Source organism: Pagrus major, chromosome 15, assembly GCF_040436345.1.
Source record: "Pagrus major chromosome 15, Pma_NU_1.0".
NCBI classification, from domain to species: domain Eukaryota; kingdom Metazoa; phylum Chordata; class Actinopteri; order Spariformes; family Sparidae; genus Pagrus; species Pagrus major.
The window spans coordinates 5657445-5675912 of record NC_133229.1 but is presented as its reverse complement, the minus strand read 5'-3'; the positions used below and the strand labels follow the sequence as shown (position 1 = coordinate 5675912).

At 40.7% G+C, this 18468-nt stretch overlaps 1 protein-coding gene across 6 annotated transcripts in view; it reads left to right on the top strand.

Annotated features, from left to right (window-relative positions):
* kcnma1a (potassium large conductance calcium-activated channel, subfamily M, alpha member 1a) overlaps positions 1-18468 on the top strand; it is a 152703-nt gene that overhangs the window by 59381 nt on the left and 74854 nt on the right. For all 6 annotated transcript variants that reach the window (XM_073481734.1, XM_073481733.1, XM_073481738.1 and 3 more), the window contains exon 3: positions 8844-8905. In XM_073481734.1, coding sequence (XP_073337835.1) covers positions 8844-8905 — 62 coding nt within the window. The remainder of the gene's footprint in view (positions 1-8843; positions 8906-18468) is intronic.

The following is an 18468-nucleotide window of genomic DNA, read 5'->3' as shown; positions in this document are numbered from 1 at the left end:
ATCTCTTTCCATCAACCAGTCGTGCCTGTTTCCTTGAAGCTAAATCAACCCCTCTCACCTTAAAGAGGAAAGTGCTCTGCCAGGCGCTACCTGTCATGGCTGACAGATGCAATAATAAAGCAACAGGAAGTTCCTCCTTGGGGCTCCTGGGGAAGTGGCTCCTGTAGTCCTCCGAACAATCATTAGTCATGATGTCAGCAACAGTATTGACAATGGAAATTTGTAATGTCACTAATGAGTCCATTGTCTGCCAGATTTGCTAGTGTTGCACCAGAATCAAGGAAATCTCACTCTTCTCGCACTTTTCTAGATCCAAGGCTGCCATCTGTGATACATCACATCATCTGTAACTAAAGAAGAAAAACATCCCCTTGAAAATATAAAAATCTAACAAATTTTGATTTGTTTCTCTGAACTCAAGAGGCACAAGTTGTACAAGTTAATTTCTTTGCAAAGCATAGCTCAAGTGCATGTTGAATAATGAGAAATGTGGCTGAATGGTAAAGATGAATCTTGAAGGACAGGTAGGTTATCGTTCTTCTACCGGTCCTCTATTCACCCCAGAGACAGTCGCCGCGTGACCTTGGACGTTAACACAAAGGGAGCTGGCTGTGGGAGGAGAAGAAGAAGAGAGACAGAATCTGTTGAAGCTTATTTTCCCTCCTCCTCGCCACCAGACAAATCAGATATCAAAACTCTCCTGCCTTCTTTTCCTAAAAATAGGCATGTTAAGCAGCTTCTGAAAGCAAATAAAGACGTGTTTAAGTGTCCTGCTTTCCTAAAATACTACATTAGCATTGATTGTAGACATTTCATAAAAGAGCACTAGCTCATACTTTATCTCTTACATCTTATATCTCCTTCATTCTTTTTTGGTCTTACACTCTTCCCCATTAGACTTCACTAAAATTGAGTGTGACTGGGAGTCTACAGTGAATTCGGATGATGAAAACAACTCCGACACACACCAGTGCACAACTTACTCAGGCTTCAGCTTGTATCCTGCCTGTTTTTGTCCTTCGCTCTCATAATTCATGAGTTGCATATTTGAAGTCGGGGTATAATTGGCCCTGTTCTGTTGACAGCCAACCATGCTAAACTCTATTGCACTCTGCTCATCTGTTTTGCTTATAAAAATAGGGCTATTTCGATGCTTGATGCTCTAATTAGGAGAGTGTGATTGTAACGGAGGTGGCAATTAGCATACGTGTCATTGGAAAGTCTGTTCAGAGGCGAGCTATCAGCAGACTGAGCCTCAGACAGTCTCAGACTTTCCAGTAGTTTGATAGTCTCAGACTGGATTGTCTTTAGTGAAGGTTGTCTCAGACCCGAATCTCTAAAATATCTAAAAAACAATATATATATATATTTTCTGTCAACAACATATATCCACTGTTTGTTATTCTTTGTTAGTCCTTTATTCATTTTCTGAAAACAAAAAAGTGTGGCTCCTTTCATAATTTATTACCATCAACTTTACAGAGCTGTCCACGTTTGGTAATTCATGTCCAACTGGTGAGAATGCACTGGTATCATTTGGTATGCCTGTGCTACATCTGTTCACTCACACTGGGAATCAGTAGTCTGGGTTGGGTTATGCAGCGTGTGACCGGAATACAGAGTGTGTTCTTCTCTTTTCTGACAGGATGTCAGATCATACCTCCACCTGCGTAGCCGTCTAGAGGCCCCTGCTATTTGAGGCGGAAAGGGGAGACCCTGATGCGTACTGATATATGGATGTATGCCATCAAAGTTTAATGGAGGCGTCATTTGTTGACACTCGCCCGGCGAGAGGCTCACACTCTCACCCCGTGCAGCGACATGTGATTCCGTTTCCTCTCGTGTCTAAATCTGCATCGGGGCGAGACTCGTGTGTGATAATGTAGGAGTATTTGTTATGAATGCAAACGCTTGTAGTGGATGCAAATGTTTACTCTGCAGTGCAAACATTGTGACAATTTGCTGAGTGAGGGAATGTTATAGAGTTGCATCTATTTCAAACATGAGCATTATTCTGTATCGAATATGAATGAATATGCTTAAGCTCTTGCTGTTTGTTTGAGACTTGCTATAAAAGGCAGATGTATAGAGTTATGGATTAAAGCCAAAGGAAAGCAGAAACAGTACACTGGTTTGGCCAGAGCTTTCCTTGGCTGTGGGCCTCTGAAATCCTTTCTGGCCGAGGCATCAATCGGACATTTTGGAGCTCCTCTTTCTGGCTAACCTAGAGCCAGGCCGGATTAATGAACAAGCTTATCCTGATGCCACACAGTACTGACGGGCATTCTTGACTCCCCAACGAGGATTCCCGCTCATGTAATCTTGGGGAACCCATTAGGATTCTTAGAAAGTGTTTTTTCCAGTGTTTGACAGAAAGAAAACCAGAGATGTTGTAGTCCAGATTTCTCACCTAACTATAATACCCGCAAGGATATTTGTTTTCCTGCCTTTGATGTAGACCTCTAGCAGCTCTGTAATAATAGCATGCAAATCAGATCACAAGTGAGCTGCCTCATTAGCCCCAGGCTTTGGATTCTATTAATATTTTGCACAAGTCGATTTTCATTTTATTTTATAAATTAACTAAAATAGCTTCAGATTAAAAGTTCCAATTTCTCTCCATAATCTGTGAGCCAAGGCTTTAATGGAGATGATATGTGAGTCAGCCCAGTCTCATGGCAGAGTATGTAATAGACCTCATCTTAGGAAACAGTGTCATGTCTCACCTAGGTGGGAAAAGTGTATGCCTGTATGACGTGTAGTACCGAATGTAGTATAAACTGCTAAACTTCACAGGCAGGAGAATGGGATGCAAGAATAGGTTAAACACAGGACTTTGACCGCGTGGGCCAGGGTTTGTGTCCCATGTGAAACCAACATTCAACTTCCCGTACTGAACTTACATCATGTAACACATCACATACAATGATCTTTTCTGACACCTAGCTAAAACATTTCTCAGCAACAACAAATAATTTGTCTGTCCTTTCCAAAACCATTGCAAATCACTGTTACTGTTACCATTCATCGCAAAAAACAAAACAAAACACAAATGCAACATTTTTGAAGTAAAAGATGTATTTTCTGTGCACACAAAAGAATAATTTCTCCCAAAGATACTCCAGCCACCTAACAGGTGATGTGACTGGTCACAATACAAGGACTCCCTCAACGAATATGCGCTTAACTAAAACAATTTAGTTTTCACGTCTGCACAGAAAAAAAAGTGTAGATCCTTTACGGCAACTCATGAAAAAGGAAAAACCACAAGTGTTGCATTTATATTATATACTAATATAATAGTTTAGTATCATATGACAATGCTATGCTCAAAGTTTGGTTTTGCTTAAGGGCATGGGAGAGGGTAATGGAAAAGTCATGGTTAGGGTTAAAATAACTGCTTAGTTGATGGTAGAAGACTATCTTGATTATGGTCTTGATTAAGGGACATTTGTCATCATGGTTACAATTATCACCAGTTGGTTAAGGGACTAAAATATGCAGCTGTTTTCTGGGTCATTGTGGGGACCCTTCCATCCACCCTGACTTCTTCCATATGCGTGTGTTTTTTGTGGCTAATCTATGACATCACAGGACTTCCTCCTGTCAGCCATAACTACTACACCTGCTAACCAAGGCTTTAACAAATGTCCCTTTTGGCCATTCACTGAAAGGACTAATACTGTACATTTGCACCTTTGTGATTAAGTACCTTGATTTTTCAGGTATTTCATTCACTGACATCAGCCAAACGCAAGACAAACCCTTCTGGTTCTCACCAATAAACAGTTTCAAATTAATTTACATACAATTATTTAATCATTATATACACTCAGTGGCCACTTTATTAATTACACCTGTAAAATCTATCCATTACAATTGCTCAGCCATTAATTGTACTGCTGTTTCTGTAAATACGTGAGACATGTGACAACGCCATGATAGCTAACAACAGCTTTACACTCCCGTCTTTGGACCTTGTTCTCCTCAGAATATTTATCCCGTTGGACACATTTATCCTACACAGCCACTGTCGTGTAGAGTTTTGCTTCCTGATACCAGAACTGTAATAAATACATTTAGTTTAAGTAGACCACAGAGTGTTTTATTATTCATTACACTGTCAGAGAGGTATTACTTTGACTTTATGAGGTTGGTGTTTGTATTACATTGAAATATGTTTCAAATATTCCCCCACTCGTATTTGTAAATGGTGCTGGGTGAAATATTAGAAAGACCTTTAGATTTAATGCAGTCCAGTTCAACACCAGTGTCGCTGACAGGTTTATACAATAAGTCACCACTGAGTGCATATATCAATATTGAGATATGAAGTCAATAGAAAATATTTTATTTATATCCCCAAACTGTAACCAGAGATGTCCTCTGTATTCAGGTGTTTGTCTATACAGCAAGGTGTGTCTTCGCTGCTCACCACCAAAAAAGAAAAGTCGTCTTGATTACTTTGAACGGAAATGCAGAAGAGACAGGAAGTGTCTCACTACTCTCCTGACCTGGGCAGTTGGCCTTAACGTGAAGCGATTACTCCATACCTTGTGAGCCCACATCACATGTCTGTGAGACTCCACTCTCTCCACATCACAGAGTGCACTTAAAGGACAGAGGAAGTCATTAGATAGGGTCCCTGCTGGTGCAGGAAGTCGTTCATCTTAGTTTTCGGGGCACTTCATAATATCCCTTTCATGGGCGAGCCGTGATGAGCTCTCAAAATTCTTTCAACTGCCAAATAAACTGAGAGCGTCGGACTCACGCGTGTGTTTATTCATGTCAGTTAGTATTATTATGTGTGAACAGTTCTGATGGTGTCATGTGAGAGCTGCCACCTCTTGCCCACTTGCAGTACTGGAACCTGAAACCCGCACGCTTTGAAGTGCACACGGACACATGCACGATTTCTGGCTGCCCTCTTTTACACGTCCCGTGTTTTAGTGCGCCTGCTAAAGTGCACCTCGGAAAACATCTGACAGATTTAGCTTTGCACTTCAAATATAGAAGGGGATACACCAATGAAAACCTACACGGCTATTAAAGAGAAAACATAGACATCACGTCCGATGGCTGCTCCTCTGACATGATGCCGACATATTCCAGTTTGTTGCTAACGACAATGACTCACTGGTGCCATCTCTTCACATGTGAATCATGAAATTTAGACAGACTCATTAGGTAGGTTACAACCATTACAGCTGCTGCAACAGCTAGACTTAGCAATCCTTCTCCTGCTGCTGTGTTTCTTTTTTTTAATTTCTCACTTTCTTCTGTAGGGAATGCCCCTCTGACATTATCGTTGTAGATGTAGGTTTCCCCTGTGTGCTATTACATTGCTCCTGATTCGCAGTGGCGGTTGCTCGGTTGGTTGTCTTTAGTAGATTGTGGGTTTGAGGTCGACGGCTAGGCCTCGTAGACATTGTGTGAGAGAGGGAGAAAGGGTGGGGGGATGGGTTGGACCGGCATTCACAGTTGAATAACTGGGTCAGTTTAAGATGATGATGCTTCTTATCTCCTCAGCTCATCGCTGGGTGTTTCACTGTTCACTGCTCAGCTTTTTAGCCATACTTCTCTTCGGCCTTTTCTCCAGGCCTCTCTTTTCGCCTTTCTCTTCCTCAGCCCTTTTGACCCTGCTACATAGAAGCACAAACTAGCTCCAAGGAAATGTCAGTGTGCATGCATCTATATGCACTGTGTACACATGCACACATGCATGTAAGTGCTATGCTTAAAATTGTGCTTCTCTATGTCGGAGGGGGTTACAGTGCAGTGAAATCTTTCTGCATTAGGGCTGAGCAATATATCAATATTATGTCTTTATCATGATATGAGACTATGTATCATATTGGATTTTGGATATTGTTATATTGTGATAAGTGTTGTCTTTTCCTGGTTTTAAAGGCAGCATTACAGTAACAAGATGTCATTTTCTGAACTTGTGTTCACTGTCCTACCTGGTGTAATACTTGCCTTCACCCACTTAGTCATTATATCCACATTAAAACAGTACTTCAGCAATTTAACTGTCAATCACAGACTCGTGATTGACAATTGTTGAAAAGAAAAAGGAGAAAAAATTGATGCAACAGAACCAGACAAATCGTCTTTTTGTATTCCATACATTCTTCTTCCTTATCAAAACCTGATGACTACGTTAACCACAATGCAACATCAACCATGTACAGTTGTGGCAGGAGATTAAGGTTCACCTTGAACCTGAAAATTTACTAACACACTATCAGCAAACCATGCCGTCTTGTGGGAAAAATGCACATGTTAATTTCCTGTCAAGTCAATTTGAATCAGATAATGCACTCCGGTCAACTGCTCCCCTTCCTTTTCAGACCAATCGCGAGCTTCTCATACAAAAAGCCTGATGTTATCATCTAGTTCCAGCTTGAGCCTCCTCCCCCTTCTCCTTTGTGTGGAACATCATTGATGTCTTCGGCTTGTAAGGTTATTCCAGCCCCGGATGACTCTGTGGCCAGGATTGCCATCGTTCTCCATTCAAGCAGCAAAACCATTAAAAATGCAAGGGTATGGGGGTGTTTACTTAATACCTCAGTAACAATGCATTGGATCAATCCAAAGGACCATCACATGAAAGTAATCAAGCTCCCATCATCAATAATGAATGGCACAATCAGCAGGGACAGTGGGCTCCTATTGTGAGAAGGCTGAATGGGAGAAAAGATCGCAGGGGAGGAAGTATTGTGCACCGCTACATTGGTCAGCTGTTGCAAAGATGATGATTATGATGACAGTGGTGATGATGATGGTGATGTGAGTGTTTGCAAGTGCAGTTTGCTGGAGGGTGTTATTGTGACACATGTCAGCATTTTTCCAGGCATGTGGGACAAGAGGAACTGACATTTACTTTTAATGACTAATCCAAGGTCTTTATGTTTCTCACTGAATTTGAAAGGTTCTGTTTTTGTCTATGTTGTGCTATACTAATCTCTCTGGTATTGCATTATTAGTTGCGTTTCCATCCACCTTTTCTTATTCGCATTTTCAAACATTGTGAATAAATACTTGGATGGAAACGCCAGAAATTCGAAAAAAGGCAATAAAGTCGCAAAAAAGTTTTTACGCTTGGAGGGGGTGGATTTGTCAGCGTATCGATAAAAGGAAAATGCGACTTTTTGTTATGGAAACAGGTTTTGCGAATAAATCATGACTTACCCGGATGTGAAGTCGTGGTACGTCTGAAGTGCTGCTGGACAACGACGTCCCAAAAGTCCTTCACCTGGCGACGTTCCCAAACAAATGGAAAACGACGCAGTCTCCCTCCAGCAAACTCCGACAGCACTCGTAACATTAAAAATCTTCTTTTCCTTCTCCTCTTCAGGAGGGTTTTGTAGGCTGTGAACACTGACAAAATTATAGCTAATGTTCTCCCAAGAGCCAACAGGTTCACCAGTAAATTGTCCATGATGTTGAGTGTCAGCTGAGCGTCAACTGTCAGCTGAGTGTCAACTGTTGTCATGGATACATTCACGCTCTCTTATGACGTAATCTCACGACGCACTCCTTCTCTCCCAATAATCACAAAACAATAACGAATGGAAACGGGCATAAATTTGCATTTGCTTTTTGCGCATTTTCACAAAATCCGCTCTTAAATTCGATACATTTGGATGGAAACCCAGTTATTGTGATGCTGTGATGCATTACATGTCAGTATTATGCACAATCCAAAAACAAATCCATGTTGATGTTGTTTCTGGAACATCATAATTGATGTTGCTCCAGGCCCATCATTGCTACTCACCAACATGTTTTTATAATGTCAAAGCTTCAAAACATTGGGGGGAAGAGCGGAAAAAGAAATGCACATGGGTGAACTTTTGTTATGACCTAATGAGTTTTGTTTGTAGTTAGCACCTACATTATGTCTGACAAATTGTTACAGACCTGTGATTTGTATTTGTGACAATGGTGTTGCACTGACAAACTGCCAATTTCTACATAATGTTGCTTAAATCTTTGGATATTTTTAAAAAAATATTTTTTGCTTCCATAACACATGTCTTCATTTGAGTCTAGTGGAAAGAAAACCAAAATAACAACAAAAAAAAGAAAAGAAAATGCAAGTAGGCATTTATTTTAGTTCAGAATTCAGAAATATGCAAATTAATGGATATTTAATTACGCAGTGCCTTATTTCTATATTTTACACTTGTAATACTAAAGATAATAGTCTTAGTGTAAGTAATCTACTTTGAAAGTTTCATGCTGATATCTAGCAGTTAAAAATGTTACCTTTAATCTGTAGCCTCTTATGTTTTAAGACTCAAGATTAAACACCTTGTTTGGTGGATCAGCTGTTGCTGCTAGTACTCCAGGTTCCCTTACCTTACTTCACCGTACTGGTCATATATAGTCATTGAATTATACAGACCACAGTCCAGCCAGTCACAATCTCACACAATGCAGCGTAGTACTTAAGGAGCGCATGTCAACACCTGATAACTGTGGTCGTCTCCAGCACCTCCTCTCAACACTCCACACACACATTGTGTGCGTACAGATGTGTGTCCTCTCTTTGCTTCCTATGATTGTGCTCTCATCACAATAGGCTGTATTTGCTGACCTGAGGGTTAGCATTCATTATTCAGCGCTTGCTTTTAGAAAATGTCCAACGTTCTGAAACCTACAGGACGCAAGTCGTTGTTTAATTACAGATACTGTGACTAGTGTTGACTATTGTGTCCACTCCAACCCAGCATAAGAGCTTGTTTCCCACAGAGAGCACTAATGAGCAGAGCTGAAGACTTTTGCCTCTTTGCATGAAAATAATTTCTCTTTTGTTTGTGTCTTTCTCTCCTCAGGTGGTGTTAGTCTTTGCGCTCAGCATCGGGGCCCTTGGGATATACTTTATAGACTCCTCAGAGTGAGTATCAATTTCATAACATGTCTTCTGAAGTTACTATAAATTTCACACACGCTCCAACCGCTATACTGATTATGAAATATAGATAAAATGAACTTTGCATGTGTTTGTTGGATTCATGTACATTGGCCTACATACTGTATCTGAATGATAGGTGCACATGCGTCCTCCCTCGTCTCTACACGCTGCAGTCTCTGAAATGCAAATGCACATATTCACACCCCCACACAAGCACTCACAAGCAGTGATGCACACACATACGGTACGCACACACACACACACACACACACACACACACACACACACACACACATCTGCATCTGAAGATTTTTCAATGGGAGGCCTGTCAGTTTCCATGGTAACAGGAGACAGGCAGATACGGTACAGTATGTGTTGGGGAGCTTGTTCTATGTGTGAGTAAGTGTGTGTGTATTGTTAGTTTATGCGTATCCCTGGCTGGCAGTCACCCAGAGACAGATTGCAGGCCTGGCATCTCTCCGATAACCACTGCAGCTACTTTCACACCATCCAGACCCAAACTGTACTTTTAAAGGGAGAGTTTGGGATTATTTGAATTTTTCATTGCCTCATTAGGTTTGATAAAGTGTCCCACAGTCATGGTGGCAAAATGCTGAACTATCAGGTAAAAGGTGAACAGCAGCTAAAAACATTACCTGTCAACACAATTCTGACATGTAATATGAAATACAGAAGTTTAATATATAAATATTATATTATTAGCGTGATAGGAGTCTATATATATCATCTTAGATTCTGGATATCATTATATCCTGATATGGCATTAAGTCTAGTCTTCTCCTGGTTTTAAAGGCTTTATTACAGTAAAGTGGTGTAATTTTCTGAACTTATCAGACTGTTCTACTTATTCTAATACTTACTTTACCCACTTAGTCATTATATCCACATTAGTGATAATTATTTATCAAAAATCTCATTGTGTGAATATTTTGTACCGATAGTGATCCCTACAATGTTGTCACAATTATATTGTAGGGATGACACAATATTGTCAGAATATCCATATAGGTATTTGGCCAAAAACAACAAAACCCAGACCTAGCATTTATGAAGTGCTTTTGAGGAGATTTCAAATTATGTAGATATACTGTATGTTGCGATAAAACCTAAAAATATCACAATATTATTTAAAGGCCATATTGCCCAGCCCTACACACAACCTTTTATATTATTATTATTATTGTTGTTTTTTTATTATTATTATTTGTTTCATATGTAATGCTGTGGTTTAAATGTGTTGCCTGCTTTTGCTGCTGCTGTCCACAACACTGGCTGATGTTTTGCAAGAAACATCCGAACACAGCAGTCAGATGTATCTTCCCCAGGCTGATTTAATTTAAGGTGCTACTTTATACTGTTCATGTTTGCTGAAGGCAGTTCTGCACCTCCTGACTTCAGAGCAGAAGCTTCTGTAGTCGACATTTCCCTTCATTTTCACAGCACTGTGCCTCAGAGTGCACTGATTCTAATTAAAGCAAAGGAGGCGATTTATTGTATTGTTTCCAATTATGTAGAAGTTGCTACACGTGCCTCTGGCAATGAGATCACAGAGGATGTGTCACAGTGCCCTACACACATACCCTGTGTGCATTTGACTGCATTTTGCAGTATTTCATGCACCGTTTATTTTCCAAAATAAAGCCTCAAATCTTTGCTGTACTGCCTGCGGTTATGGGGTGTTGATTGGAAAGAGACCATAAAGAATTGACCATAAAACTGTATGATACTTTTTCATCATATTCCGTTCCTCTGTTGGCTGTTTTTCCGTATGTTATCTCTTAGTAATGGCTAGCACCCTGCAGTTTGTTTTCACTTTGATACAACATCTGTGAACTTTGAAATTGTGCTCCTGAGGGAACAGAGTCTAAAACAGGGTTGTAGATGTAAAATTCTCTAAATAAGTAAATCTAAAATGCAATCCAACTTCCACAGTCTTATCTCAGCAGCAGTGGGAAATTATTCCTGGCTTGAATCCAGTCACCCATTTGCACCTGAAGATAACAACCTTTACTTCCTCCTCCACATCCCTTTCTCTCATTATTTATTCCTCTATCGCTCTGCGCGTGTTTTTGTCTCTGACACATTTTCATTAGAAAAAGGGAATCAAGAGACAAATTATATATTTCCTATAATACTCAGGTGAGGGATGCAGAGTTATTTCCTGAAACACTCACTGGGCATATAAATCAATAATAATACTACTACTACTACTACTACTACTACTACTACTACTACTAATAATAATAATAATAATCAATAATCAATGAATGACTTAAATCTTGCTACAAAGAAGTGGTGGGGTGCAGGCACTAGGCACTTATTGCAGTTAGGGTGAAATTAAACCTTCAATATGTCATCAATGTAAATGACAGCTTGTACCACACTGTTTACATGTTACACTGCATTGTGTGCTTCACTGATGGAAAGGTTACAGTATAATGCATGCAAATGATATCCAGAATGACTTTGATGTCATCAACAAGCCAACCCTAGGCTATTCTGTTAAAAATGGACTTGCGCCTGATTCTTAAAACCAGGAATTGTAGGTTGGCCAGACATTTTCCTCAGCCTGTTTAACACAATTTTACATTTCAGGGTTGACGGTGACATATTTTCAGTCCAGCACTTGTTGCTTACTGCCAATAGCCAGATGTTTGAAAAGCTGCTAAGCATGGTCGGAACTGCGTCACATGTGGATAATGTTGATTTGGGAAGAAAACAGGATCTGCACATCCCACCTAATCATTGCTACGCATGTGAGTCTCTCAACAAGGATGAGAGAAAAGCAAAGGGAGGTGGCTCACTCATTAGCAGTGGTGGAAAAAATAAATATTACTCAATCACAAGTAAAATTACTGATATTAAAGAGCAGAGTATTAGTTCATTTTTGACCGTTAATGTTAAAAATAGCAATAGCAGCATTCAATCAAAGGGGTTTCTGTATCATCAGTCCAGATTTCCGCCAACTCCTGCGCTGTTCTGCTTAGTGGTCATGGTCACCTCTCCAAGTTTTATGTTTTTTGTCTGTATGTCACAGTCTTCATTCACCCGTTTGTGATCTGATAGCTTTATTGACAACAAATATGCAGATTAAAGGTTTAGATATGAATTCAAATTGAACCAAGTGATCAATTATGATTTTAAAAGTAACTAAGTACTGTAGATTACATGGTGTGCAGCATACTTAAGTATGAGTGAAATTATAGACTTGAAAATTTAATTATAGTAATTTCAGTAAATGTCACCATCAAAAGTTTGAATGTCTTCTGGATGCAGTCTGGTGAAATATATACAATAAGGAGTGTATAGTGACTCATATGTAAGCATATACTGTATGTGAGACATATATGGACATACAATATACACTAGTGTGGCACTAGTAGTTTGCATATGTCATCATATTTCAGATGTATGTATGCTGGGCCACTAAGAGGTTGCTTCTGGGCAGGATGTGGCCTGCGGTCTGCATACTGAGTAGGCCGGGGTTAACCTGACACTTGAACATGCTTCCTTGACAGATATGCAAACATCAATAAACTATCTACGAAACAACAAAGGAGGAAGGTTGAAAGCATAAAGTTTGCTGCCATAATATCAAACCTGCAGGGCAACAAAAGGGAGAAGAGTTAAGAACTGTGTCTGCTGTCCTGCAGAGCTGTAGCTCCTCTTACAGTAATATTTCCCCAACATATCTTGTATGTTACAGTGCACATTTTTAGTGTATTTCTGTGTGAGTCTGCTTCCCTGAGGCATTGCCCTGTACTCTCTGTGCTCCCATTAAGCTAAAGCTCTCTCCACCCTCATCATCGTGATTAGCTCAAGCTTGTCACTTGAGTGTGCACATCCTCTCAGGGGGACTACTGATCAACCCAGCGCAGGTTCAGCCAACTCTAGGGGGCTTTGACATCCTAGACAGGGCCAGGCTTGTGTTATAGCCATACTTTCACTACAGCAGCTGGAGCCTCTTATGCGCTGTACACTCACTGTTACATGTCATAGAGCCGACCTGACACTAGATCTGCCTCAACTGCATATTGAGAAAAAGCTATTTTTGTCCCTGCCACAGTCTATTTGATGTAATATCTAATGGTCTAACAGTTGCCAACCTCAAAATAATCAAACATTTGTCATGCTGGTCATCAGGGACAAATGGTTCCCAGTTATAAGAGTGAGAATCTAGCCATCACAAGTAAACAGCACTGTAGTCCAACAACAAGCTATAGAGCACAGGGCTGGATCTTAAATAAATCAGAAAATATTTGCATTTATGTTTCCAAAAACAATCTCCTCAAGGACACAAACACTGACATATGCTCATCCTCTGATGATCACCTCGTATGTGGGACTCCATGTGAATTCACTGCATGCAAAAATGATCAGACTCACGTTCATACCCTCACGCTCAAATGATACAAATGCTCTAAAGATGACCTTCTCTCCATCCAGCTTCCTTGCCACTAAATGTTAATGACTGAGGAAATCGATGAGCTGAGATTTATAGTTCACCCTTTTAATGGCAGTAATTACTCTACCAAACATTGAGGGATACAGACTCATGAACTATTCAGGCTCTGTGGCTTGCTTTCCCCCGCTTCTCTTCCAAACTGCCATTTTGGCCATCGATGGAGTGAACATCATTCTGAAATCGTCTGTGAAAAAGGCAAAAGTAATGGGAAGGATTACGGCTCGGCCCCTGTGGTAACAGCAGAAAAGAGACATGTGGTGGAATAAGTGCATGTGGGCCGGACCTTGGGAGGCTGAGAGATGCACGATGGGCTTTTACGTTTACTTTAGTGAAGCGGGGTAGCCCCTTGGGGCAAGGACAAAAACACATACATACACACAGTGGGTAAAATGCTGAAGAAAGCGTACCTTTCTGGTGGCCAGGCTCCAGTCTTCCAGGAGCTATTTTGTTTCTAGCTTTTGACAGGTAGGGCTTTCCTATCGCAGGAGCTATGTTGGCTAATATCCTGCAGTAAAGATCCGCCGAAAAACACAGCAAAGCCTTCTGTGGAAGCAGGTAGACAGATTTTGAAAAGAGGGAATTGTTAATTGGCTGCCCTCCCAGTTGAGCACAGAGATTACTAGTCATTGACTTGGCAACCGTGTTGTTGTTAAGAGGACTGCTTTTTTTTAATGAATGGGAATGAATATGAGAATGACCGTCCATCTGTTTGTTTTGACAAAGTGGTTGTTTACCACAGTTCTGTGCAACACATAATAATGCATGAAAAGACAGCGCCTTCTCTGTTCCTCTGCAGCAGACTTCACTTGCCAAACTGATGCTATTTTGGTGATATTTTCAATGGGAGGATACTGCGTCCTCTCCCGCCCACATCTGAATCTGCTTTAATACCTTGGCTCATCCCTTATCCTTCATCCCTTCTTTTCCCCTCCTCTGTGCTCCCATGAAACAAATAGAGAGGAATATAGGACAAAGTCTCTGCAGGCTACTCTTAAAGGGATGCCCTTGTTCCTGCTCCACTTCTGTTTCTATTTCTCTCCTCTCTCGATCCCTCTCCGCCACACGTACCACCTATTGTGTGCGCACACTTGCATAGTCACGTTAACTCGCACAAGAGCACACTCGTACGGACACACAAACAAGATTTCGTCTCTAAAAGGAGTCATAAGCAGCGGCCTGTGCCTGTAACTCTATCATTAGTGTGCGATCAATGTCAGCACTGAAAAAAGAAGCAGAGCCTGATGACTAATTAATGGGGTAAGGTGAGAAATATGGCTGAGCAGTGAGACAAGCTTGGCAGACACTGTGGCGATGCAGGGTAACCTATGAGGACGTCTCCTTCTTGGGGTGTTCGGTCTGGATGGAGCACCTGAGTCTCCGCCTGGATCAGAGAAGACTTAATTCTTGGTTGACACCATCCCCAAGTGGCTTCAGATTTAAATCCACAAACTGTGGCAGGAAGAAATCGCTCATTTGAAAATCAAATATCCAGAAATTAACTAAAATCCCTCCGTTTTCTTTTCCACACACTTTTAGGAGGATTTTAATCGGCATTTGCTCCGATAAAAGACAGAATATGAAATGTCAACATTACACTCATAGATAATGAGCTTTTGTGAGTGTTATGGAACATCACAGTTCTCTATGATTATTGAGCCTCTCCCTGTAGACTGCAAAAATTAAGCTTTTTAATTGCTTTTGATATCCGAGCATGAGCTGAGGACGATCCCAACAGCAGCCTTTGGAGTCGTGCTTAGCTCACATGTGGTGAGGCTGAACTAGTGAATTAGTGCGATGGTATAACATGTTAACCCTGAAGTATTATTCTAACAAGAGTGAAATTACCCCGCCTGTCACTCCGTCTGGGAAATGCAGATTCAGTGATTGAAGCCTAATGAAAGAAATTACCGGAGAGATTAGCGTCTGCAATTTAATATTTTTTTCTGGTATCAGGGCACGCTGAATGGTCCAGCCTCTTTGTTTATCAAAGTCACCATGGCGATATAAAGGCCATTTGCTGTTGCAGTTGCCTGATATCCCTCAATGCTGAGCGGAAGGACTATTTTTAGACCACAGCATGAACACAGCATGAGCCGCTCAAACAAAACATTCAGTCAACTTAATAAATCCCAGATGAAATTGAAGTGATTTAAGTGCCTTTGTGGCCACAGTATCAACTCTTTCAGCATCCACTCAGATTTTTCAATATCTTAAAAAGAGGGAAATCATTTTATGACTGACTGTTACCTGCTGAGACAATTTATACTTTCAATTCATGCCAACATATGTACTGTATACCACTTATGTTACCTATCTGAGATTGCAGCTGGACCTCATCTGTTATGAATATTGTTGAGCAGCCAGAAGCAGCTTGAAACTATGCTATTTTGAACCACTCGCCATGGTTTTCCAATTATTTTTCATTAGTATACAGATTGCAAATGGCTTCGTTAACAGTTCCCATGATCAGCACATAAACCATGCACATTTAAAGGTGCACTCAGTGATTTTGGAGAAACATAGAGTCTCTCTCCCTGGTTCTCAAATACAGACGCTTTGGGATGGTGGGCCAAAGGGTCAGTATTTGATTATTCAACCTGGGGATGAAAATCACTCAAAGTCCACGGCCAGCCCAGTTATCAAAATAAATCACGTGTCTACTGTATTATCATACAATTGGTCTGTACTTAAATGTGAAGCAGATCAACTAGAGTTCAAATTTTAGCTTTCACACCAGTCCAAACAAACTGATCCAAAACTGGAGTTAGAGAATACTGAACTAATTAGTTTCCTATAATCCATGTTTAATTTCAAATCTTTATTTTAACTTTGAATGTCTCAGTTCCTGGATGAGCTCAACCGCGAGCTTGAAAATGCAATTATTATATTTAGATAAGAATTCAAATTAAAGTGAGAATTTTGCTGCAGAATAAATGAATAATTTCAAATTGATCTATTTCTTTGGTCCTAAGGGATATGTTTTTTTTTCTTAATTAGCTGATTAGCAGGGATTCTTGTAATTACTTGATTAATACAATTTGTGAATTTACTTTTCTACTGATTGAAGGTTATTTTGCATGAGGAAGTCAAAATGCCCTAGCTGAATGACCTAAAATTAGAACAAATAAACCTCATTTGCTTGACAACATTAATCAGTGTGCTCATAAGGACTTTTTTTCATAAGGCACATAAGCACAGCTTTTATCTCTTAATTGGTTTGTGTCCAAAAGAGGAGTGTTGTGTTGTGTGTAGTTTAGCTATTGTACTGTAACAATGCCTTCTGAATAAATTCATAAACCTGCGTGTCATTCCTCTCTTGCCAACACAGAGCTGATCCCTTTTTCTCATTTTTGTTGTATTATTGAGCACACAGCATGAAGTTGTGGTATGTTAGTTTTAGGCTACTGTATTTTCAGTCACAGACCAAATAAATAACATCTTTGTAGAGGAAATGCTTGGAGCGGGATACAAGTCATTTGCATTTGGATGAAAAATTTGAGCTATCTATTTTTAGCCTCCCTGGGGAGGTTTTATTTGTCCATTGCCCTCGTAGGTGCGTAAGTATTCCTTATTTTTAGTAATGGTGCCTTGACCTAAATCAGTCATTTAAGTATCAACCTGGCCTTCTTTCAGCTTCACAGACCCCTCCCTGGTGTGTACATGCACCACCCTCAGGAGAAATACAGCACGTACGCCAGACATTCAGTCATCGCGCTCAAAACCCATTCTAAATGCATTCACATCTTTCTGTTTGGGTTGTGTATTGATTTTATGGGGCGACTTGAATACTAACAAACAAGACCATGAATATGTAACTACACTCTGAGATGCTTATGAGCTTACTAGAGCAGTAAGACATTAGCGAGAGATGAAGAATGACTCAGATTTAGTGTCGTTGTGAGCATTAGTCAAGCAGGCAGCAGTGTGTTGTTGTTATTGTTTTCTCAGGGGGAAACCGGGCTGTTGCTCCCGCAGCTAGCCAAGGTCATGTGCAGGCTAACGAATGGCTGGCTCCTGCTGACTGACTGAAGGTGTTTAGGACTATTTTTAGAACATCATCATCAACGTACCCCCTTTGCCCTTGTGAACAAATGAGGTTTACCTCTCTGGTTGCAGCAGAGTTCCTGGTCAGAGGAGGTTAACGTGGGGAAACATTTTATGTCCTGAAATAGACATACGTGCTCTGCAGCCCTCCCCAGGCTGTTGTCATGTGTGTCTGCATGTAACTGCGTGTATACATGTAGACTATATGTTAGTGTTAGCTTTACTAATAAGCAGATTAGGAGTTTAGTGCAGTCAAACATAAGACGACTGAAGTTCAACACTGAAGCTCAGGAATCTCCAGGCAATTTCCATGTGGCTCTAAACTAGCCTGTGTGCTATATATATGGGACAAATTGTCTTCAGTTCCTCTGGGAGCTTAGCCCCCCTCCCATCTCACTCTGTCACATCCTCATCTTCCCCTCTTCCTCTTCCTCTCCCTCTGACTGTCACTACCTCTCCTCTCTCCCCGTCTCTTTTATCTCCTCATGTCTTGCTGCTGTCTTTCTTTCTCTACCTCGCTTCTCTTCCCCTCTCTTTCTCTCCCTCCTCTGCCTGTCAGGCAGGATGGTGTAACCCCAGGCTGTGCCAGGGCTTAAGAAGTAATAAGAACTGTGGTGGGCAGATCTATTTTCTGCAGGACACTGGCAGCGTGTGACCAGGAATCCCTTGTCGCTGTGCAGTGTGAAGTGACATTGGAAGCAGGAATCAGGATGGTGTCTTGTCTTACATGCTCTTTGCAAAGAAAGAGGCGCAGATAGAGAGACACAATTATATTAACGAAATCCTTATGCTTAGTTTTTGTTCGGACTTTTCCATAGATAGATAGATACTTTATTTATCCCGAAGGGAATTTAGACATCCAGTAGAAGCATATAACTGACAACAACAAACTTGACATGTCACATCTAACATGTAACACCCCCCCACCCCCGTCCCCACCCAGTTAAAACCGTAAAAACTGAAAAGTAGACCCACCAGAAAATATTAAATTAGATTAAACCTTTGCAAAGAAATA